Genomic DNA, 25,289 nt, shown 5'->3' on the forward strand with positions numbered 1-25,289 from the left:
TAATCCCTCTGGACAACCGAACAGTCTAGACGCACTTCCCACCAAGCATTTGGGTTCCATGCAAGGCCTGCTAAGCTCAGATGCCCAAGGGGTCCAGGCAGCTCTTGTGCAACTCTCCCGAGCTTTCTGCCCAGACAATGCTACCAGCTTCTGCCCAGGATACATCTCGGGCTCCAGGCTTCTCAGTGTACTCCCGTCACCGTCCTCCTATGCCCTTGACCTTCCTGGTCACTCCATCACTCGCAGCACCTGCACACGCGTGTTCACATGCCACTTGGAGAGATGCCCTGGGCCCAGCATGCATTGTGTAGGAGGCCTGCCGCCCCGTCGGCTGCCCCCAACGTCCTCATCATCGGAGCTGATGGAGGCATTCAGAGGGACTTGGAAGGAGTTTACAGTGATCTCTCGTGAGCCCTTGCTGTTTGATTTTTTTCCTTTTAATCTCTGATAGTCTGGAAGCAATTTTATCTTAGAGTTTATCAGGGCCCTTCATTTCTCGATGCCTTTGAAGATTGTCGGAAGGATGCAGGCAGTGGGAAAGGGTGCTGGGAGAAGGGTGCACTCCAAGGACTCATTTATTTCTTTTTCAAAACCTCAGTTCCCTAGTTGGAGATGAAAACCCAAACTGACACGGCAAACTTAAAAAGAATGGTGGTTAAAAGAGTCCTTGGCAGAGGAGGAGAGGGAGAGACCCACGACGCAATGATGGTAAAAGCCCAGCCCTCAGGTTTGTTTGCTCTGATGGAAACGGCCTTCAAAGCAACACAAGACTCTTTGAAAGAAGAGAGGTGGCAGCAGGAGGCTGGGGTCATGGTATTGGGGGAAGGAGCAGCCCTGGGGCTGATGCTCAGAGCCCAGCTCACAGCTCTGGGTGAACCTGGCCTTGGTCTACGTCTCTGTGGCAGATGCCTTGGCCCCCAAAGCAACAGGATGGTTCTCAAGTCTGCAACTAGCGGTGGGTGAAGATATCATGTAAGTACCCCTATGAAACAGGTGACCAAGTTACAGAAGTATGGCGAGGGATTCCACTCTGAACAATTTCTCAGGAATAAAAAGGCCGTGGTTCCAGAATCTGATGACCCCTATGGACTCACTCATTCATTCCTCAAACCTTCCAGGGACCTTGTCTCGTGCTGGGCATTGCACTGAGGACAGGGTGGGAGACACTGGCCCTGCCCTCAAGGGCTCATGACCTAGTGAGAAGTGCCAGCACACAGAGGCCGGTCATCATCATGGGACACGCAGAAAGTGTGGCAAAGACAGGAAAGGTGACACTTAAATTGTGGCTAATTTGAACAAGTTAGAAAAGAGCCAGAAATGTCCTCCATTTGGAATTTCAACTCAAGGATCATCCTGGCCACTGAAAGTGGTTCTGTTCTGCCAGAATGTGCCCTCGCTTCCGGACCTCGGGCTTGCTAACGGGCAGCTGTTTTATGCACAGAAAGCTCCAGTAGCCCGAGGTCTCCAGCACTGTGGATAAACGCCCAAAGAGGGCAGCCCAGAAACAAACTGGTCTGTGATGGTGTAAGAAAAGACCATACGCTTGCTGCAAAGGGAAAACCCGGAGTCCAATTGCTTTAGTTCAATAACATTTTACTCTATTTATAAAAAAAAAAAAAGTACTACCTGAAAGTAATGTAACATTATAAATCAACTATACTTCAATTTAAAAATTTAAAAAATAAAAAGACTTTGTTGACAGTGTCTAAAAAAAAAAAGCAAAGACGGACCCATTGCGTTCCAGAAAGATACTGGAGCTAGCTCCCTCTCCTTCTCTGTGCAGTGCTGGCGATATATTATTTGAGTTTACTTCTAGCAAGCACATGTAAGATTTTGTAAATCTGTGTAACTTTACAGTAGACAAAGCACTTCTCAAAGATAGGCACCACACCCTGGATGGAAGCGCCACCACCACCACGCAGCCACTCCTCCTCCTCCTGCCACCACTACTGAAAACAAGGATGCGCTAGGGTAGACGGGCCTCCCCGGCAAGCCTGGACCTGTGCCGTGTCCCTCACAAACGTCATCTCACTGAATTCCCACAGCAACCCTGGAGGCAGGGACTGTTATCCCACTTTGCAGACCAGAGGTCAGAGAGGAAGGCAGTGAAGCCACACCGCTTCCAAGTGGCAGACGTAGAATGCGACACCAAAATGTGCCCACTCCTCCCAGCTGCAGGCTCGTAGCTGCTGCAGTGCCCTCGGCCTCGGGCACCCAGGAGTCTTCTGAGAAGGAACACAAGCAGGAGATAAAGGGAACAGACGGACATACCCTGTACCTCCACCATGAGCTCAACTTCCTGCTATTTCAAGTGTCTACATCAGGACAAACTTATTTAAATAACAGGTTCCCAGGTCCCCCCACCCCCGACAAAGTATGGTGGAGGTCTGAGTGGGGAATTGCATTCATAACAATTACCCCCAAGTAATTCTGAGTCAAGATGTCATAAATTACATCATCAGGGTCAGTGACTTACAAACTTATTTTATGGGCCCCGCGGAGGCCACCCACTTGACTTCGCCACCCAGAACATACATGAACACACACTGACATACAAACACATTGAAACACGGAAACAAAGGACTCAGAAGACAATACTTACTACCTTGTTATGGGTAAACAGTGCTGAAAATTTCTATTTCATTCTATTCCACTCCATTTTTGAGATATCCTAGTTGTAATCCACTAAACTAATTTCACAAACCATGGACCATGACCTGGGGACTGAGAAAACACTGACCTGGGTGTGCTCTACTTATTTGCTAATTTAATCCTTACAGTCCTGAGAGGGAGGAGAAAGTACCATATCTCCATTTTACAGATGAGAAAAACTGAGGTTCAGGGAGGCTAGGCAATTTGCCCAAGATCACACAGGCGGATAAGGGGTCTGAACTCTAACATGTAAGAACCTGAAGGCCCCTTTTGTTGTACAAAACCGTGGCTTCTCAAGTCTCCCTTTCACAAAGTTTGCACAGTGCTATAAAAAGTAGGTTTGCTCCAGAAATGTCACTGACTAACTCCCTTGACTCGGTCCGCACATTTCCTTGATGCCAGTACATCCCTGACTGTAGTCACACCATCTGGTTACTACTGGGAGCGGGGTGGGGGGCGCTGTGTTAGATGCACACGCCTCCCCATCATTAGGTGTATCTTTAGCCAAGAAATGGTTGCTGAGAGTCAGGGAATTATGATGGGCACGGGGCTTGAATCCCATCTGTGACCCTTCCAACAGTGGGAATGTGGGCAAGTTACAAATGACTCTGGGACAGCAGGCTCCCAGACTCCCCAGTGGGCAACACAGTCCCCACCTCCTGGAGGTAGTATGAGAATTCAGTAAGGTCACACGCGGCCTGGACCACAGGATGCAAACAGCAACTGATACTCCTCCAGGTGCCTTCTTGAGTGTCAGTGCTGAAGAGAGAAGCCTCTTCAAAGGAAGATCAAAACCAAGCAAGGTTGAAAAGAGAAGCTTCTTTAAATGCCAGTGTATCAAGAAAAATGAAAGCATGTGAAACTGGGGTCAAAGATCTCAGTACACATTCCCGACGCTCCCCTGTTGACTGTGAGGCCCAGGGATGCAGCCAGGAAGGCGAGCTTCAGCACCCAAGGGCCAGACGGTACCTGAGCTGGACCGTGCATCTCTGACACCCACAGTGGGCACGAAGGAGCTGAGTGTGACCCCCGATTGTAAAGCTCTTTCACAGCTTCCTCGTCCACGCCAGGCTTTAGCTCACATTTCATAACCTCTAAACCCAGAGCAACAAGGTCCAAAATGATAAGGGATAAATAATAGTAATTCTCGCAGTCAAAGGCATAAAGCGCTTGCTCCGTGTCAGGCCCTGTTCTGAGACACTAACTTACGCTCCCTCACCTTGTCCTCACCTGAGGATGGGGAAACTGAGGCACACAGCAGCAGTTCTGTGACTCCTCTTGAGGCCAAACACGTGGTAAACGGGAGAACCATGGTTGAAACCTGGTCTCAACTGCTACGCTCCAACACTGGCCCCGAGAGCCCTGTTCCCAGGTTGGCTTCACCCCCTCTGGATTTCGTAAGAGTTTCTGGCGAAGTCACGGTAATGGTTTCTGCCACCTCAGTGTTCCCTGCCCATGAGAATACTGAAAGCCATATCAACTTAACTGCAATTCCAAAGTAAACAGGAATGACACGCCTTCACGCCCCCCACACACAGACAGGGAAGGGATGGAACACGTACTAGGAGGTACCTGGTGACCGACAGCGGCTGCTCCAGTCAGCTGTACAGGCACTGAGCCAAGCTCTTTACCTGGAACACTCCACTCTGAGATCCACAGACACACGCATGTACACGTGTATTATGTGTCTAGAGGTGCGTGTGGTACCTGTGTGTACACCTGTGGGTGTTTATAATGCATGTGTGGATATATGTGGATGTATCTGTGCATATATGTGTATATATACATGTGTATGGGAGTGTGTATAAAAAAGATACACATTTTTAATATATATATTTTTACAGAAGGCTAGCAAGTCTCAGAAAGGACAAGTGACTTGTCCGACATCACACAAGATGTGTAAATGCTGGGGACAGGATTTGAATGCAGGTATCTAACCCCACAGTGCATGTGCTCTTACCTACCCACTAAACCCAAAACACCCTGCCTTCGCCCTTGGTAACAAACTGCTGGAGCGTTAGCGATTTGTAGGCCAGAAAACGGAGGGAGCACGTCAAGTTTCTGAAGCTGCATTTTGTGCTGTCTGTGGCATAAAATGGAATTCAATTAAACTAGAACCGCACCTGGGGCCAGGTGTGCCACCTTTATAACTCTGAGAGTCTCAAATCACTCTCAGGTGTCAGCCTCTCAAGTTAGAGGAGAATGTGCTAAAATAACTTTCATCCATTATGTTACATGATCACCCACAAAAGAATTAAACAAATTTTATCACCATGAATATTAACAGAACCTTGAATTAACATATCACTTCTTTTCTAATAAAAGGGCCCTGCAGAATTCTCTCTGAGTTTCCAACAGATAACACAATAATATGACAACAGTGACCATCAACATTTACAGTGCTCTCACTGTGACCCAGACGCCGTGCCGAGCTCTCCACAGGCATTACCTAGCTTAATCTCTCAACAACTTTTAGTGGCAGCTACTATTATTGTCATCCCTGTTATTAATAGTTTTTTAAAATGTCATTTAAGGGGGAAGGGTGTAGCTCAGTGGCAGAGCACGTGCTTAGCATGCACAAGGTCCTGGGTTTAATCCCCAGTCCCTCCATGAAAAAAGTAAAATAAAATAAAATAAAATGTCGTTTAAGAAACCCTTGCTTTATTTCCATTCTGTAGATCTTTCTTATGGAGACCTTCTCCCATGCTGAAAAATTCGCCCAGAAAGCAAATTTATTCAACCTTAATCTTTTTTCCACCATATTTGAGACTCTCCCTGCGAAGGGAACCCTGGGATGAAGGCACTCGTTAGGTGAAGGGCCTGCTTTGTGAGAAGGACCTCTCCGTCTTCCGGGTTGGACGCTCACACACTGTGTTCACAGGAAGCAGGGACACCTCCATAGGCATCAATGCGAGAAAGCAAGGAGCACCCAGGGGAGACGGGGCTGCCGCTCGGGCTTGCTACTTACCAGCTCTGTGTGAACTTTAAGATGTGCCTGCAGCTTATATTTATCTGGAGTCGAGTAGTCACAGCCGTCAGTGGGACACTTCAGCAAGATGTTACTGTGTTTCTGAATTACATGGCGTTTAAGGCAGTTTTTGGTGATGGAGGAATAATGACACTGGGAGCAATAATACAGATGTTCCCGGGTGTGGGTGCGGACATGCATGTCAAAATGCACTTGGTACCAAAAAAGTTTGCCTAAAAAAATATTTTCACATGAGAACAAGGAAGTTTCTTTTATCCTGAATTTGATTTTTTTTTCAACTACTATATTTATCTCCCTCTCCTGCTCGTCCGGGTCACCCTGCACACTTTCCACCACATCTCTGTCTGGAAATTACTTTTCCAAGGTGGGAGGCTGTAAATATTAAGGGTGCTACTACTTTTGCATGACGTCAGAACTAAGAGAGGAGGAAAGAAACGTTTACTGGGGACCAATTATGGTGCCAAATGCTATTATGCATCTGCGTAAAATCAAAGAGGTGCTAAATTCTGCTGACACCTGGGACAGCTACTTCCGGTCCTGCCAGCTCACCAGGAGACCCAGAGGCCGTGCTCTCACCGGGAGCTGGAAGGGCTGGATTCAGGGTCTCCCTACAAAGAGCTGCAGCCCCTTTTGTGACCTCTTCTCTGCTCATCTAGAACATGGCCACAACGTACAGCTCTACTTCAAACTTGTCACGTGCCAGAAGGAAGCTTCCTCTTGGTTAACAGCGTTCTGGCCGAGGCCGTGGGGTAAACCTCCGCATGCATGCCTGACCAAGCCGGCACGGTGGGCTGCCCCGCCATCCCGGCTGCCTTCTCAAAAGCCTTCACGCACTAAACTGCACCACGGTGGCCACCCGTTGCTATCTACAAATGAGGGCTAGCTCACTTAGAAGGTGTTTTTGCCAAGAGACACGCGCTCAAATCAAACACGCGGTGACCCCCAGCCAGGCGGGGATGGGTGGGGCCGCCGGGAAGGAGAGCTCCGCCCGGCTGCAGCCCCGAGCCGCCGCCCCTTACCACAGTATTCACACTCCAGGTCTCCATACACCTTCCGGATCCTCTCGCACAGGCCGGGGTTCATGCGCCGCTTCTGTAAACTGTCCAGGATCCTCATGAACGCAGTGATGCCGGCCCGGTGCTCAGGGGCAGGCGTGCAGGAGTCAGGCTGGCACAGGGCCGCGTCCCGCCCACCAGCTCCCGGCGGAAGGTCTGAGGCCTCCGCTGGGTTCGACCTGAGACACCTGCTGGGATCTGGGCCATCGGATGGGAGGGCAGCCACTTTCTGTCCTTCGGCCGGGGGGCTCTCAGCACCCTGGACCTCTGGGTCTGCTTCACCTTTGGCCTTGGGCAGCAGTGGTGTGACGTCCTCGCCCTGGGGCTGGGCGGAGCCTCCCTGCTGGGTGTCCAAGGTCTTCGCCGGAGCCGCCGGAGCCTCCGCGGAAGAGGCATCGTTTTTCAACAAGAACTCATCCGAAACCACCGAGTGCGGATGAAGGTCCGAGGCCCCCTCGGAGGCGGCCAGCTCACAGGGTAGCTGGGCGGCGGCCGAGCGCACCGGTGGGGCAGGCACTTCCACGGGGGTCTCCGGCGTCCCCCGCCCCTGCCCGGGCCGAGCATCCCCAGGGCCGGCCGCCTCCTTAGATGCGTTCACCCCCTGGAACACAAACTCCTCTTCTGCCAGCTGCAGCTGCCCCCCCAGGGCCTCCTGCTGGATGTCCCCGCCAGGCTCCAGGAGGCAGAAGCTCTGGTTGATGGAGCTGGTGAAGACCAAGGTCTCCTGGGCTGCCCCGTGCGCCTCCTTGATGTGCGAGCGCAGCCGGATGGAGCTGACGAACTTCTTGAGGCAGATGGCGCACACGTAGACGAACGGGTGTTTCCTGACGTGCAGCTCCAGCGCCTGGTACTTGGTGGCCCCGTGGCCACAGAGCTCGCAGGCAAAGGGCCACTTGTCACCGTGGACCAGCATGTGGCGGTCGCGGTCCAGCTCGTTCTTGAACTTGCGCTCGCAGACGTGGCAGTCGTAGAGCAGCTGCCGCTTGCCCTCCCTGGTCATCAGGCACAGCTCGTCCAGGGCCTCCTTGACCTTCCCGTCCTGTGGGTCGTGCGCGCCGCGGATGTGCTTGATGAGGTTCTTGACGTCCGAGTACTTCTTCTTGCAGAAGCGGCAGTGCTGCTTGATTTTCTTGTGCACGCGCTCGATGTGCACCTTGAGGTGGCCTTTGCTCAGGCAGGTGAAGGAGCAGTAGTCGCAGGCGAACTTCTCGCCCGTGTGCTTGCGCAGGTGCACGTTGAGGTTGGCCTTGATGGCGCTGGCATAGCTGCACTGGGAGCACTTGTAGGGCTTCTCGTTGGTGTGGATCCTCAGGTGCGCCTGCAGCGAGTGCTTGAACTTGAAGACCTTGTTGCAGTACTCACAAGTGAAGATCTTGAGCTGGGTGGGCCCTAGCCTGGAAACAGACGACAGCACGGTTACCGCTGCAGACTCTAAACCTTCCCCGTGCAAACGGCAAAGGCTGAAAAGGGAGCTAAACAGGGCTGAGGATGGATGGATGCATTCATTCATCAACAAGTAGGGCCCGAGGACCTTGTGTGGTCCAGGCACACACGAGGATGGAAGAGTGGGTGGGTCCCTGTTCCTCAGCAGCTCACAGCCTTGGGGGGTGGGGGAGGAGACAGGCCAGCACCTGGCCACATGACAGTGCATAAGTGGTGACAGGAGTATGTGCAGGTGAAAAGAGAAAGGGACCTCTAACCTGGATGAAAGTAGCTGGGAAGAGAAGAGTCTGGGCTGAGAGATGCAGCACCAAGAAGAGGGAGGCAAGAGAGGGAAGAGGGCTGTGTCATTCACAAGGTACACGGTCACCAGTGGTGTCCCAAAGCTGACCTGGATGTATTCCAGGGTATTTTAACAGGACCAGTCTTACTGGAATGAACTCAGTCTGCTCCATGAGACTAGAGACAATCCATTTGGGTTTATTCAATAAGTTTTGATAATCCAGCCTTGCCTATTCATTCAATCACATGTTGGGGTAACACTCTTTCTCTGCAAGTTTCCATGTGAGGTCCACTTATTATCAAAAGACCCCTGGCCTCTGTCCTTGCCCTCACTTCTCCCCAGGAAAAGTGAGTGAGTGTATCTGACCAGCGAGTTTGGAGCAGGACCTAGCCTTCAAAGCTGAGCTCGCCTCTCCCCTCCTGGTGAGGACATGCCTCCCTGTGGACAACATGTGATACAGCAGACACCTAGCCCGGTGGCCCCCATGAGTCTGGCCAGCTGCGGTCAGGGACTGCAGGACGGGGAGCGGGCCAGGCCACCAAGCCCTGCAGTACAGTCAGCAGGAGCTCAGTGTCCACCTGCCCTGGGCTCTCCCTCCCACAGCTCCACCAGTCACGCACCTGCTGTCTGAGCCTCCACCTGCCTCCTCCTCCATCATGGTTGGTTTAGAATTCAGACAGGGAAAGTAAGGTGGTTGTTCAATTGTCATTTATTAAACTCCTACATCACTAATTAATAAATGACTCTCATTTTACTAACACTCGCCTGTATGTCTCAGGCACTGTGTGAGCTGTTGTGCACGTGATGGAGAAGAAAAGAGTGGTCTGCCTCACGGATCCTTTCACTCTCAGTCCAGCAGCGTGTGTGCTGAATAAGATGGTAACTGTAATAACAGGTACACTTACTGAGAACTTATGACATGTGAAACTCTTTGCTAGGTGTTTAATCTCAGCCCTATCATTATGCCCATTCTACAGATGAGAAAACTGAGTATTTACCCAAGGTCACACCGTAAGTGATAAAGCCAGAATTTGAATCCAAACAGACTGCCTTTCTCTAGAGCCCGCACATTCTTCTGCAAGCTCACACTGCCTGGCATGACCGTGAACACCACCCCTCGTGTACAAGTGAATCAGGCCTTCTGAGTGGAGCTCCCAGTGCTGTTGGAACAGGTGTGCCTTGTTTGTGGAATCAACAAATGACAGTCACCAAAGTACTGCAACTTGCACTGGGGACAGGAATTGGCAGGTGAGGCTTCCTCTGTCCATAACCACTCCCTCTGGACTCTGCCCAGGTTATCCAGGTAGGTCCTCAGAAACACTAATCATCATTTAGGACCGTTAATCAGACACCATGAACCTGGACCGACTGTAACTGTGAAGTCTGTATTTATGGAACCATCCATTCAGCAATGTTTGATCAACACAGGTTGCCTTGTGTTTAAATTTAAAATATTTAAATGAATTGAGGGCCATAAACACCAGAGGGTACAATTCTCATGATGTAATTAAAATATTCAAATCTGAAAGTCGGTACCCTGCCTGCATGCTAAACCCAAGGCTAATTTAAGGAAACTAATCTGGATCTTCCTCAGATGACAAATCTAGAAGGTGATACATTTCACTGGAGGAAGCAACTCTAGATTCAGAATGTTAATTAAATAAACCACTCACCACAGCGTTTCCTCCTCTAATGCAAGTTCTGAATGGTCTTAGGAGAATCCTTCCCTCTGACTTTTTTGTATTATTACACAAATACCTAGCAAAGCCCTCAGTGCCACTTCCTGCCACAGGTGATGCATCTGAACCTCAGTTGCCGGCCTGTGCCTGGGAGCTGCGGGAGAGCCGCGACGTCCTGTGGTTCCTATTCCGTTATTTCACTGCGAACGTCCCCTACTCAGTGAGAGAGGTGCTCTCACCCGCTGCATTATAGAAAGCATTTGGGCAGAGCTTTAAAAGATCAGACCCTTTGGTCCAGTTGTTCCACTGCTGGGAATCCATCAAAAGAAAGAATACAAAGTTCGAATGGAGGTGCTCAAGCCCCAACTTTTCACAATAGTTAAGACTGGAAAGCCGCTTGAAGGTTCCAACACAGGGAACTAGTTTGTTTGCACAATTTTTTTTTCACTCATTGATTCATTCATATGAAAAAGTATTCCAGGCACTGGGGACACAATGGGGACAAAAACAAATACAACTCATGCTCTCCCAGAGCTCACCTTCTAGTGGTGGGCCAGCCTAATAAACAAATAAATGGGCAGATATGCCCACCAGCCCCTGCTGTGATGGAACAAGGCAGGATGCTCTAAGAGCCCAGGTCAGGGCAGACTCATCTGTCTAGGGGGCAGGGCAGGCCGCCCTGAAGACTGGACATTTGAGCAGGTAGCTGAAGAAGGAACAGGAACCAAGCCAGGGGAGGAGAGGCATCCAGGAAGAGGAAGAGGCACCTGCAAGGAGAGATCAAGGAAATCAAAAGGACCCAGATGGCCGAAGCAGAGGCTGGAGCCCAGAGAAGCAGCGGGAGCACAGGACGGGACCCCGCTGCAGAGGCGGCAGCCTGGAAGACCCTGGAGGCCAAGTCCTCCAAAAGCAGTGTGAGGCCTTAAAGGGTACAATCAAATGGACATTTTACAAAGATCTCATTGGCTGTAACGCGGAGAGCTGAGCAGGTCACAGGATATCTTCATGATATCACAGCATGCCACTACAAAACAGAGTTCGTGAATAATTTGAGTAACAAAGGGAAATAAGTATCACATGTTCAGTTATTAAAAGCAAGATACGAAATTGCATATAAAATATAAGCTCAATTTTTTTGAGATATACAGGCTGAATGAGGCTGGAAGGAAATAACATTCAAAATATTAACAGTGGTTATCTTAGGGTGGTGAGATCACAAATGATTGTTTTTTCCTTACAGTTTTCCAGACTTCTAAAATTTTCTATGTAATAAGGCTGTATCATATTTGTGTGGGAATCTAACTGTTATAATAACATAACCCAAAAGTTTGTGTCTATATTTTAAAAAGCAAAATCGTCATGCAAAAAGTCTCTTTCATAACTATTTTATAATTTATACTATAAAATATTAAAAGAACGCTTGGCAATGGGAATACAGCTTAAATCTGTTGATTAAATATTGAGCATATCTACCTGCAACTAGGGTAGCATTTAGTTGAAACCCTCCCCAAGAGACCTTGAAATATACTGAAGATAATTAACTAAGGTCTACAAATCAGCCTGTGGTGAGACAAGAGTGATCTTCAAATTTAATTCCATCTCAGTTATGCCAAAGCAATGCCTATTTTTACAACTTTGTCAAATAAAGTCAGTTGCTCACGTTTGCAAGAGTAGAGGACGAGGCTACAAATTAATGAAGCCTCCCAGATGGCATTACGTCCTAATTTAACAAGAGCACTTTCCATATATGTTATCATTTACTCTGACCACTAAACTAAGTCAGATTCTGTTGCATAATCACGGCTGGTATGAGAGAGGCTCGGAGGCAGAATCACTGTGTCCGGTCACAGCAGAGCGGAGGCCTCACCTGGGCAGCGGCCGTGACGGTCCTGTCCTCTCCCACATCCCCAGTGCCTGGCACACAATGGCTGTTTAATCTGCTGTGTGCCCTCTGGTAGAAGGGTCTAGATAGAGCCAGCCCAGCTCTGTCTGGCGCTAAAACTTACACTCTCTTCAAGAACACCTCGTTTCCCCTCTTTCTGAAACAGAGGGAACCCATTGGCACTGGCGCCTTCTCTGTCTTTCCTCCCATCTGGGAAAATGTGTGCAGAGCTCTGGTGATGAGTTTGCTAACCGACCTCTGGAGGTACAGATCACAGACGACACAGTGACCAGGTGCCAGGGAGGGGCTGGGGGACACGCCAGTTCACTGCAGGACATCAACGCACCTGATTTGGAGGGCAGTTTTCAGTGTCAGTTAGAGTTTTAAGCACTCACATCCTGTAAGACAGCAATTTCATTTCTAGCAATTTACCCCACAGGAAGTCTTTGAAGAAGTATTGAAAGAGGGAGGGACCAAAACCTTGAGCACAATGTTGTCCGTCAAGCAAAAAAGAGCCCTAGAAACAATAGTGCACCCATACAACAGCAAAACGCTTTTAAAAATGTACTTGCTGAAAAGGAAAAATCAAGGTGTGGTAAAAATTTTTAAGAGTGCCTTTGGTATTTTGTGTTAGGGAGAAAAATAACAAAATCAAAGCACTATATTTTAGGGTCTCATAAAAAGATGATGGTGGCATGTGAACCACACTGTCAACAGGAGTGACCTCCGTGGGAAGAGGAACCATGGATTACAGTAACTGCACATCATATAGGATGCTGGAACTTTCTACAAGATGTTTGTGTCACTTTTGAAAATAAGGGGGAAATAAGGATTTCCTTTTTTCATTACTAATTGTGCAGCTATAAAAACCAGAAAACTTACTGGGGAAGGCCATGTTGACACCTCTTTTTATTCAGGCTAAACAGAGGTTTGCCTTAAGTAAAACACCCCACCCACATTAAGCCAGCAGGTGCTCAGCCTCCAGGCATGCCACTCTGTGTGAATCCCACAGAGGCCACTCTGGCTCGGCTGGTGCACTGGGGACATGATGGACGGGTTGGTCCTTAGGTTCAGCCAGGAAACCAAAACCCTTTACAAACGAGTTTGTGGACCGAGTCCTGATGAACTAACATACTGGTCCTCTCACCCTCTGTGGCGGTGGCCAGAGTCACACAGAACAGACGCTTTACCTGCTGGACTTCATGGGCTGCTCGTAGGGTGTCTGCTGGATGGCGTACTCTTGGTACCCTCTGCGAGGCGCGAGGTCGGCCGCCGTGGCCTCGGGGTCTGTGGCTCCAGTTTCTGGGGGCCCGGCCTCCACTGGAACAATCTTGGTAGCACCTGGATGGAGGCATAACACACTGGTATTAAGAAGGCACCACAAGGGCCCTGACCCCACTCCCCCAGTGCAGGGAGTCAGCCGGAGAAGTACGTAACTTAACTGTAAAGCACCACGTTTAACTTGTGTGTGTGTTTGCAGGGAAGGGGCAAGTTTTCCAATAATCTATCAAAACCTCCTTCTGAGGTACATTTTCACTTGATCTATTTATTAAAAACAAAAACATATAGATTTAGACTGGAAGAATTAATACTGTTAAAATGGCCATACTACCCAAAGAAATCTACAGATTCAATGTGATCCCTATCAAATTACCCAGGACACTTTTCACAGAACTAGCAGAAATAGTCCTAAAACTTATATGGAATCACAAAAGACCCAGAATTCCCAAAGCAACACTGAAGAAAAAGAATGAACCTGGAGGAATAACCCAACCAGACTTCAGACAATACTGCAGAGCTACAGTCATCAAAACAGCATGGTATTGGGACACAATACCATATGGGTCACTGAAACAGAACAGAGAGCCCAGAAATAAGCTCACAAACCTTTGGTCAATTAATCTTTGACAAAGGAGGCAAGAACACACAGTGAAGTATAGACAGTCTCTTCAGCAAATGGTGTTGGGATAACTGGACAGCTGAATGTAAATAAATGAAATTTGAACACTCCCTCACACCATACATAAAAGTAAATTCAAAATGGATCAAAGACTTAAACACAAGCCAAGACACTATTACCTCTTAGAAGAAAATATAGGCAAACATTCTCTGACATAAATCTTAGCAATGTTCTCCTAGGGCAGCCTACCCAGGCAATAGAAATAAAAGCAAAAATAAACAAATGGGATCTAATTAAACTTGGAAGCTTTTGCACAGCAAAGGAAACCATAAGCAAAACAAAAAGACAACCTACAGAATAAGAGAAAATATTTACAAAAGATGAGAGTGACAAGGGCTTAATTCCTGGAATATATAAGCAGCTCGTACAACTTAATAAGAAAAAAACAAACAACCCAATCCAAAAATGGGCAGAAGACCTAAGCAAGCAATTCTCCAATGAAGACGTATGAATAGCCAATAGGCACATGAAAAAATGCTCAATATTGCCAATTACCAGAGAAATGCAAATCAAAGCTATGATGAGCTATCACATCATAGCAGTCAGAATGGCCAGCATTCAAAAGTCCACAAACAATAAATGCTGGAGAGGGTGTGGAGAAAAGGGAACCCTCCTACATTGTTGGTAGGAATGTAGTTTGGTGCAGCCATTATGGAAAACAGTATGGAGATTCCTTAAAAGACTAAAAATAGACTTACCATATGATCCAGCAATCTCACTCCTGGGCATATATCCAGAGGGAACCTTAATTCAAAAAGATACATGCACCCCAATGTTCACAGCAGCACTATTTACAATAGCCAAGACATGGAAACAACCTAAATGTCCATCAACAGATGATTAGATATAGAAGTTGTGGTATATTTATACAATGGAATATTATTCAGCCAAAAAAAGAATAAAATGATGCCATTTGCAGCAACATGGATGGACCTGAAGATTGTCATTCTAAGTAAAGTAAGCCAGAAAGAGAAAGAAAAATACCATATGATATCACTCACATGTGGAATCTAAAAAAAAAAAAAAAAAGACAAACAAACTTATATACAAAACAGAAACAGACCCATAGACATAGAAAATAAACTTATGGTTACCAGGGAGGAAGGGTATGGGAAGGGATAAATTGGGAGTTCGAGATTTGCAGATACTGACTGGTATATATAAAATAGATAAACAAGTTTATACTCTACAGCACAGGGAACTATATTTGATATCTTATAGTAGCTTATGGTGAAAAAGAATATGAAATTGAATACATATATACTCATGTATGACTGAAGCACTGTGCTGCACACCAGAAATTGACAGAACATTGTAAAAACTGAATATACTTCAATTAAAAAATACAAAAAAAAAAAACAAAAACAAAAAAAAAGCAAAAGAACAATCAACAATAAACTAGATAGATAGATAGATTGATAGATAGATAGATGTTTACCTGCAAAATTTCATACAGAGCCACATGTGTTAAACTTCAAGTAAGTGTAAAACTGCATCAAGTTAGTATAGAGCAGCAGAATCAACTGGGAACAAGAATTTAAGCTGCCTGGGATCCAGTCCCAAATGTGACATTACCTCACCGTCTCTGGGCCTCTGTATCCGCCCTATGAAATGAACGGTTTTGGAAAGGAAAAACTCAAAGGTCACCTTTCCTTGTGCAGAGCTATGGCACGAGATGGTCAAAGACCTTCCACAGCAGCGTATGTGCACCTAAGGGTGTGTGCACATGCACTCTTGTATATCAAGTGCACTAAAGAAAAGGCTCTAGTCTACCCCCTTGTTTCTGGATTAGCAAAGGAAATTGATTATACTTTTTACTCCCCCTTACAGAAATCTCAAAATACTACCATCAATTTTTAAGGAATTATTATAGAAACTTTCTCTAAAGATGGCTGAGAACAGGAACCCCTCTCCTGATATTTTCATCTCCCAGAATAATACTGCTCTGAAGTACGGTGGGGCAGACAAAGTGACTTTCCAGAAACTTCTTCTAGTCACATAATTTTATGTGACTTGGTAGGGAGGGTACAGCTCAGTGGTAGAGCATGTGCTTAGCATGCACAAGATCCTGACTTCAATCCCCCGTACCTCCATTAAATAAACAGATAAATAAACTAATTACCCAAAAAAATTAATTTAAAAATTAAAACTTAAAAAATGTTTTTAAAATTCTATGTGCCTTATTCTCTACTGATCACCTTACTCTGCACTGAATTATAAAGAGGTATTTATTTATTCAGTGTTTTCATTTTAAATAATGAATTATTATTAGCATTGAAAACAGATACTTTAAAAGGCTCTAGCAATCCTCAAAATCCTAAACTTATTTTTTTTTATTTGATTTGATTTGATAGCTATCACCCCAAATGGGTAGGAAAGAATCCATTATTATACTTTGGAATCTACTATCATAAACTGCTTTTTGTCTAAAGTATCCTTTCCTGGAAGAGACCTTTTAAAAAAAAAGGTAGTTTAGTATCTCCACTGGCTATTTTATGCGAAAGGAAAAGGTGTCAGAAACTTCCAGTGTTGTAAAATATATGATGGAACCACTAAAAAATGCAAAGAAAGAAGTCAGGTGGAGGGTTCTGGAGAAGCAGCGAGCAGCCGCCTGGTCTGAGTGGTCTTACACTTAGGTCAGGGAGGACGGGCACATCCGGGGGGGCTGGCTGAGGGGGGCACAGAAAAGAACCCCTCTCCTTGGCCACTGCTCCTCTGAATGGCTACACGAATGATAAGGGCAGGTCGCGGCCACAGGGGTCCCGACGGCGGCAGGAGCAGCCGTCAGCCCTTCCCTCTGCGCACAGCTGTCCCAGGTGAATGGGTGATCCACTGAGGAGCCCCCCAGGGATCAAGCTGTTCAGGACCACCGCCCCAGCTGCCAAGCTGCCCGCGGCACAGCCGTGCCAAGGGAGTCCCGTGTTGTCACCTCCCGCTTGCTGTGGTCACCTGGAATAGCTTCGTGTGCAGTTAAAACCACGCTGATGATGGGTTTCTTGGCCCCGGAGATCTGCGCAGCCTCCTTTCCAGAGGAGACCTTCTGGACTTTCTCTGCTCTCTGGGTCCGTGGTCTCTTCGGGGCCTTTTCTCGATCATCTTCCTTACACTTCTTCTCCAGTTCCAGGTCAGATTCGTTACCTAAGGAGCAAGTGCCAAGGTGTATCAAATACCACTGTATATCAGTCACAGAGTGCACCCAGCCCTTTTACAGGAGGACAGTAAAGGAAAGATGTCCGAGTGACAGAGACACAGGCCCGCCGCTGTGCGCAGGCCGCTGTACCGCTTCGGGCATCATCATGGCTTCTTCGGTCTTTCATTTGATTCAGTAAATATTCACTGCGCCCGTGCCACAGGCCACCATCTGGGCACTGGGAGACACTGCTGGCAGAGCAGGCACACCCCTCATCTCATCTGCACGAAGCCCACCAGACCTCAGAGTCAGTAGTAAGTAACACTGCGGAGAACACGTGGTCTCAAAGATTCACAGCCTAAGATGTCTTTCACTTACTCAACTCACAGTTATCAGGTACCTTCCTCATGCTAGGCATGGAGAACATATAGACGGAGAGGGCGCAGCCCCAGACCCTGCTCTCTGGTGGGAGACAGCCACATGGGCAAGGACAGGCTGCTGTGTGCCACCTGAAATGAGAAGGGGTCCGGGATGGCTGCAGGGAGGGAGGGAAGATTCTACCTGAGGGGTCAGAAGAGACTTTCTGGGCAGGCAACCCCTTCAGATACATACAGAAAGCAACACTTGTGAAGCTATGGTTGGGGGCCACACGGAATGGGTCACAAAAAGGTGTAGGGGGCACAGGGGACGGATGGTGGGGGGACCAGTGTGGCAGGTTCCATTCTAAGGGGAGTGACAACAAAGAGTAATCACTAGCCGAGTGTCCTATGTGGCGAAATTCATGAGGAAGCAGCAGGTAGAAATAAAAACCAGTGGAAGGAGTGCAAGCCAGGTCCTGAAGGGCCTCGAGTGCCATGAGAAGTCTGGAACCTTCCCTCGGTGAGTGCCAGGCGGGAACCTCCAGTGCTCCCGGAGACCACGCAGGAGCGTGAGTGACTGGTCTGGCCGCGGGGCGGGGGCGGCACAGCAGTGACCCCACGCTGCCGAGGCAGGGGACAGAGTCACCAAACCTTCTGGCTGTTGGCGGGAAGACTGGAAATCCAGATTTTTTACAGAAAATCTTCTGATTTTTCAAGGGTGACTCTAATCTAAAATTTCTTAAAATAATAAGGAAATTCAGCCAAACGCGTCTGGGGCCGCTTCTGACACGCAGCCTTCACTCTGGAGGACGGGGCAGGGCCACGGAAGCCTTTTAAGTGGGGGAAAGGCTGGAGGAGATCTGTGCTTTAAATCTGCGCCACCCCCAGGGAGGGTGAACCGAACAGGCTCAAGAGACTTTCAAATACTCCGGAGATCGGGGGAGCCAGGCACAGACAGAACGCGGCTCCCCGCGCACGGCCACCCGGCATCAGCCTGAGGGGGAGGAAATGAGGAGTGTCTGCGATTCCCACCCCCTAAGTCAGAAGGAAATACAGGGAGCAAAGGACAGGGGTTGTCTCTTTCTTAGAATCACAGCCACAGACCTGAAAGAACCTGCCCGAGCATCCCCTCTTCCGAGCGTTCTGACGAGCAGTCCGCACGGCCCTTCAGCAGAGAGCACGCATCCGCTCGGGACCCGCCGGGAGAGGGCAGCTGCGCCCAACCCGCCCTGGACATCCACACGCAACGGCTCCCGGGTTCGGGCTCATTCGTGGGCTTGACTGAACAAATCACAGACGGTCTCCATCACGGCTGTCGTGAGCAAATCCACTGCCGTTTTTTACAGAAAACATAGAGAGAAGAGCACTTTGGAGGGAGCCACGCTCCTGGGAGCCCGGACCGGGCTCTCTCCAGCCGGTGCCAGGATGGCACAGAAGAGAAGGGGCATGCTCGGCACGTGGGACTCTCCCCTCACTCCCCAGCCAGGCGTCCCCTTCCCAGGTCTGTCCCTCCACTCCAATCTACCCTGACGTTTGGCAGTGATATACGTGGCGTTTGCTGCAGGATACAGGAGGGAGTCCCACCTCTGGTTTCCAGCCTCTGGGGGTAACTTGACTTAATCAGCACAGGTCCCCCTGCCAGCATCGCTAGTCCTCCGGGAGCTGGGAGAAGGGAAAGTCCCAGGACCTCATAAGGACCTCCAAGCCCTGGCTCTCCACCCACAGTCCCCACCCAGACCACCTCAGGACGGGTCCACTTTTCCGACATGCCATGGAAACCCTCTCTCACTCCAGACCTGATGCTCCTGGAACCCGAGACAAATTCAGCCACCAGGCTCTGTGGACACACGCACTTTAGCTCGTGGGCCTCTCCTGGCTGCGACTCAGAAAGGCCAAGCCGACTTCAGGTCTGACCGCAGGTCTGCCTCTTCAGTTTCTCTGCCTGTTTGCTAGTTACTACCCTCTCCTCAACCTGGTCAAGTATTCATGTCAAGTACTGCTTTCCTGAAGACAGAATTTCCATCTCTAATACCAAGTTCAACAGTGATCCCCTGCTACTTGATAAAACATTCTCTTTGTAAATAAGCTTTTTATTCTTGTTCTCCTACTTCCAAATTTTCTCAAGGTCCAACTTCAAATAAAACATCATTTCTACACAAAAGGAAGAAATATTTATTTGGAAATTCCCCCAGCACCACAGAAGGTATTTATTTGTTCCTTACCAGCCACAGGGGGCCGAGCCCTGTTCTAAGCATTTGTGACACTGCGGGGCACCAAGCAGAGTGACCCCTGCCTTCCGGAGCTACGTGCTGGTGGGGAAAGACAAACAGCACCGTTAAATCGAAACAAGTAAGTGCACGACGGCATTCTACCCGAGGGCGAAAGAGCACAGGCCCCTGGAAGCCGAGAGGTTTGAGGTTTAAGGAGCCTGGCCTAGCGGCTGATAGACGCACGGCGCTACCAGCTCCTACTCGGCTGACAGACACACGGCGCTACCAGCTCCTACTGGGGAGGAAGGCTGCCGGGACGGCTTGTTTACGTACTTGTTGCCTTTGTTTCCCATCTGTGCCCCTGGGGGATGTACCTGCCAAGAGGCCTGGCAGGATTTTGCCAAGTTTGCTGGACGCCCGCCACCAGGCTGATACACTGCAGGGCTGCACAGAGTGGAGAGTCACCCCTTCATTAAAGAGACCACCAGCGAAGGTCCCTCCGACGCCTGGCCCTGTGCTGGGCTCTGGGGACCCAGAGAAGAGCCAGGCCTGTCCCTGCCCTCGGGGAGACGTGTGAACAGGGATCGTTGCCCCACCCATTGGCACGCCCCACACATCACCTTCTCCTGTGGTCCTCAGGCCCTAAAGAAGTGGGACTGTTCCTAAGCCCCTAACAAAGGCCCGGCATCACTGCCCGTGTCCCTCTGCACAGCGCGGGCTCCCCGCTGTCCTCTCATGATTCTGATGGGTGCAGGAGGAGAAGGTCAGACAGAGGACCCAGGGAGGAACCACCTGAACAGCAGGCCCTTTGGTGAGACACCGTGGTCAAGCAGCAAAGCCTAACATAGTCTTACAGGGGCCAGAGGACGGGTGGGCCTGGCTGGTGGGCCGAGAAGGTCCACCACTATCCCTCTGCTTCCTCCCTGGGAAAGGGTGCTTGGCTGGAAGGCGGTTCGTGCAGCACAATGCTTGGACTTGTTTCTAAAATACCCCTCTCCTCCCACCCACCCCCTCTGATAGGGCCCCAGCCATCTGTGCTGAAGACTGGGCGAGGAAGTAAAAGCTGGCCCCTGCTCGGTGCGCCCTCTGCCGAGCCCCCAGCAGCAGCAAGGGGCCGTGGGCTCCTGCTCACTTGGCGCAGCTGAGCGTCCCACAGGCATGCCCGCACTAAGGTCACCCACCGCACAGCTGGTGACCCTGGCCCAACAGACCCAGCCAGGCACTTACAGCCCCATCCTGCCTGTCCACGGCGGCCAGTTCCTCCACTCTGCACCTCGCTCCTTGCTACGAAGAGACAAATCTTGGAAAGTGAAGAAAACTAGAGATTCCATCTGATCAGACTGGTAACTGTCTCTCTTCCCTGCACTGGGACAGACCCTACCCTCCGGCAACCAGCAAGGCTGGCTAAAGGCGGCCCTTCTGACACAGGACACAGTCGGTCAGAGAAGCCTATCAGGCTCCTAGACTGACGCCGATGGGTAATTGGGGCTAATTTACTGACTCTTGTTCCAGAGAATGCCCGGTTGACCCCCTGGGTTGGCTCAGAACGCCTGATGAGGAATGGGCAGCAAGTCAACCCCTTTCAATAAATACACAGAGGAGGAAATAAAGACCCCAGAGAGAGCTGGGGTAGGGGCGGCCGGGTCACACTCTAAGGCTGCCTCTTCTCAGTAGTGTTGTCAAGATGAAGCACCTCCTAAATATGCTGCTTCCTGTAGAGGTGCTAATGCCACAGTGAATTTTAAGGCAGTACATTATCTTCAAATTGTATGAAAGGTTTGTAAGATCTTCACTGAGCTCTAGAGAAGACTCTATCCAAAAGAAGACAGGATGGGATTTTACGTGCGATCAATAGTTGAAATCTGTCTGAGATGCTTAAAAGGCAAAAGAGATGGGATGCCATCAGCCCCAATGATGGCCCTGCTGTGGGCGAGCTAGCCAGGGCTCGGGAAGGAGGGGCAGAATTAATCCCATCGGCTATGCTGGGTTTCAGACGGAAATATCTGACAGTGGTCCATGCCTGTCTGGTATTTTTCCTTTAGTCAATAATCACAATAAACTCTACTCCTCTAATAATACGACCTTATCCTCCAAGTGGAACATTACAGTTTGCAAAGTACTTTCATGAGCATTAAGGAGGACCGGTAACTCTGCTATCATATGCACGGTGCGCTTTTTTAATTAGTCTTTTCATGTCACTTTTCTCTCAAAGCTCTAATAAACGTGCTTTTCTGGAAGAGGAGGTGCTTGGCTCAAGTGCCCTCGTCCATCGAACTCCCCACTGCGTGGCGTCACTGAATCCGACTGTGATCGTCACTGCATTAGGATAGTGGTTTTCAGACTTTTTTTTTTAGTGGCAGGACATTCTGAGTGAATTCTTTAAGCAATTTCAACAAAAACAATCAATAAAAGGGCGTGGCTCCTCTGGTTAGAGAGGTGAGGTCCAGGCCAGACTCCCCATCCCCACCCCGCACCCCACCCTCCCAGCCAGGGCCTCAGGAGAGCCCTGGATACAGCTTAAAACCCAGCGCAGGAGGACAGGCGAGGAGCCGTCAAACAACACTTTCACCACAGCCACTGCCCTGGGCAGCCCCGGGAGGGCCAGGGTGTGTGAGCTCCTGTGCTCCAGCCTCTGTCTTCTAGCTGGACCAATTTGGGACTCGCTAGATCTATGGTCCGAATCTGCAAAATGTGTCACTGTGAGGTTCACGTGAGGGACAGGACAGGGCAGTGGCAGAGCCCCTCAGGCAGCGAAGCATGCAGTTGCCCTCAGGACCCATCTGGAGCTAATGACTTCATGCTCGAAGGGCTCACGCAGCTCAGGGCCAGGCTGGGGTCCCCGCATCCCTGTGGTTCTGTCTGGCTTGTGCTAATAAGCGAGGTTCAGTGGAAGACCTCCCCCTCCCCAAGCCTGCAGCGTTCTGCCGAGTCGCTGATGTTCTGGGAGCTACAGCGTTTAATCTCTTGCCATCTGTGCACCATTGCTCCTCGACGCAGCACGTGAACAGAATTCTTCACATTTCATTTCCTTCTGAAAAGACAGGGTTTATAAAGCGATAACACTGTGCAACGTGGAAGCAGAAGTTCATGGCTGGGTGCACATGGCCCTCAGTGCTGAGACCCCCCCTCCAACAACAGGGCCCCAGGGCCCGGCGCCCTCACACATGGGGAGGTGTCCTGACTACAAAGCCAGAGGCCACGTTGCTTAAGGAGTGGAGACCACATATGTGCTTGGTAATGAGCAAAGGATAATGAGCAAAGATCCAGTGTCCCCAGTGTACTAGAAGGTTCCCCTTGCCCCTCCAGGCCCACCCTCCATCCTTCTCCACCTGGCTCCTAGAGGCCGACCTGCAAGGGTTCACACAGGCTCCACGGCTGCTGGCTCCCCACTGGGTTTGGCCAATGGAGTCACCAGCAGAAGATGCGAAGGAAAGAGGGGAGCAGGGGTAGGGGGTGCTCTCCAGGCTCCCTCCCTACCGGGTCACCGCAAGTTGACTCAATCCTCTGCAAAGGCTTCAGCTCTCTCCCTTGGAGTGCGGGTGACCGCGCCCCCTCCTGCCTCTCTTCGGGGGTGGTAACGACACCCCACCGCTCCCAGCTTCCCTCAGGACCACAGCTGCCCACGCCTTCACACATAATCCCTCTGTTAAACACTCAAGGTGCCCGTCCGAGTGTGCCACCTGCTTCCTGCTAGCATTCTGCCCGCCCATGGGGCGACCCTTTTGCTCATCTCCAGATGACCCCTCTTTCCATCCCCAGCCTTATCTTCACTCCCTCCCTTTTCAAGCACCCCCTACAGACACGGCTCCTGCTCAGGTCGGCATGAAGCCCATTTCCAAGACTCTTGTCCCAGACTCCCATCCCAGCCCCATCTCATTCAATCTCCCTGCATCTCTGACCACTGCTGGCCAGTAAGGGCAGCCTTCCTTCCTCTCACCCCTCCAGATGCTCAGGAAGCCGCCCTTGCTGTTTGCTTCTTCTGTTCCATCCAGTCCCCCGATTACCACCCACTCGTGACCTCACCCGTGTAAGGGCCCTCCTGCTGACCCCACCCCAAGGTGGATAACAGCCCCGTGGATACCCACGGTCCATACAACTCAATGAGTGACCAGAACTAACTCATTCTCCCTCCCCAAACCTGCTCCTCCCTTGGGTTCTCTAGACTGGCGGGCCATCCTCCACCCGGCACCCAAGCCAAAACCTAGGCGCCCCTCCCACTCACTCCCTGCTGCCTGCCCACGGGCCGGGATCACACTTGCCCTGCAGCTCTGGAATACACCCCCTCCTTCGCTCCCACCGCCACTGCTGAGTCCCAGTCCTGCAGATCCTCCACCCGGCCCTGCGCCAGCCTCCGACGCCCTCTCCCACTGACCACGTGCAGCCAGCAGGCTCCTCTGGGCCTTAAGGAGTACGACTCCCCCACCACGCTGCATTCCACCCCTCCTCCCCTCTTCTCCCTGCCCTCACTTCCACCCCCCACCCCACTGCAGAGCACCAGGCCCACGCGGCCTTCAAAGTCTGCCCAAGCCCCTCCTGATTGCCCCTGCTCTCCCAGGCTGCCTCTGAAACACCTTGTCTGAGCTCCCTTGAGACCCTATGTGACCTCAGCAGGTGCGCATCACACTTATCCCAAAGCGTCGCTGTCATCTTTTTGCCCAGCCCACCAAAGTCTGAACCCCTTTACTACACACACGTCCCATCACTTGACATCGCACAGCCGGCAACCACCACGCACCTGGTACACAGAAAGTGTGGACTCTTCTGGTGAATCAATGAGAGATCTACAGCAGGGGTTCAAAAATACTCCTATTTCCCTCAGCTCCTAACCACACACACACACGCACCACATGCACACACGCACACACACACGCTCCCTTAACACTGATGAGCTTCTCTGACTTCGCTAAGAAAAACGAAGTTCACCTGAAACAAAAGCTCTCAGTGAAGTCCCTTTCATCTCAAAACCTCCCGCTCATCGCTCTGCATCCCCTCCTGTCCCGGAGGAGGGGTGCCTTTGGAAGGGATACTGCTCCATTTTCCAGCTCTACGGGTGGGATCTGTGTCCGCGTCCCCCATGGGACTTCACAGAGACCCCCCCATGTAAGAACATCCAAGCAAAGGAGGCTGACTTGGTAACAGACAGGGGAAGAGTTAATTCCAGCAATCATGCATTTGTAGAAATTGGTTTGTATGCATTCATTTATAATTAACACCGCGCTAATATTCTAAAGTACCTATTCCAAATTGCCCAAGAACTAATTAAATCTCAGAACACCCCAGAGAGTCAAGTGTTATCAGCCACATTAATAAAAAGCCCCGAGCAGTTGTCAGAACGGCAGACGGATGAGGGATTATATTCTGGGACTCTGCCGCCGGCTCATCCAACTGCCAGCACACCAGTTTAAGGGGCTTATTAGCCCACGACAATCCTCCCCAACCTGCTGGATGTGCGTCACTCTCGCCCCCACCTTCCCCTCGGGCCTTCTCACATCCGCCTGGCTCTCCTGCTCCGAGGGAAGGCCGGGCGGGCACCTGCTCCCAGCACAGCGTCCCCATGGAGAGGCAGCCAGGAGTGTCAGTACCTGCGGGCACGGAGCCGGCATCTTCCTCGTGACCCTGTTCTCACTGCACTGACTGCAGTACCTCCCCC

At 50.1% G+C, this 25,289-nt stretch overlaps 1 protein-coding gene across 5 annotated transcripts in view; it reads right to left on the bottom strand.

Annotated features, from left to right (window-relative positions):
- Nucleotides 1–25,289, bottom strand: part of ZFAT (zinc finger and AT-hook domain containing) — a 139,684-nt gene that overhangs the window by 69,585 nt on the left and 44,810 nt on the right. For all 5 annotated transcript variants that reach the window (XM_074353115.1, XM_074353116.1, XM_074353117.1 and 2 more), the window contains 4 exons: nucleotides 16,890–17,078; nucleotides 13,171–13,321; nucleotides 6,661–8,090; nucleotides 5,621–5,853 (listed from right to left, as the gene is read on the bottom strand). In XM_074353115.1, the coding sequence (XP_074209216.1) occupies nucleotides 5,621–5,853; nucleotides 6,661–8,090; nucleotides 13,171–13,321; nucleotides 16,890–17,078 (2,003 nt within the window). The remainder of the gene's footprint in view (nucleotides 1–5,620; nucleotides 5,854–6,660; nucleotides 8,091–13,170; nucleotides 13,322–16,889; nucleotides 17,079–25,289) is intronic.

Source organism: Camelus bactrianus, chromosome 25 (genome assembly GCF_048773025.1).
Source record: "Camelus bactrianus isolate YW-2024 breed Bactrian camel chromosome 25, ASM4877302v1, whole genome shotgun sequence".
In the NCBI taxonomy this organism is placed as follows: domain Eukaryota; kingdom Metazoa; phylum Chordata; class Mammalia; order Artiodactyla; family Camelidae; genus Camelus; species Camelus bactrianus.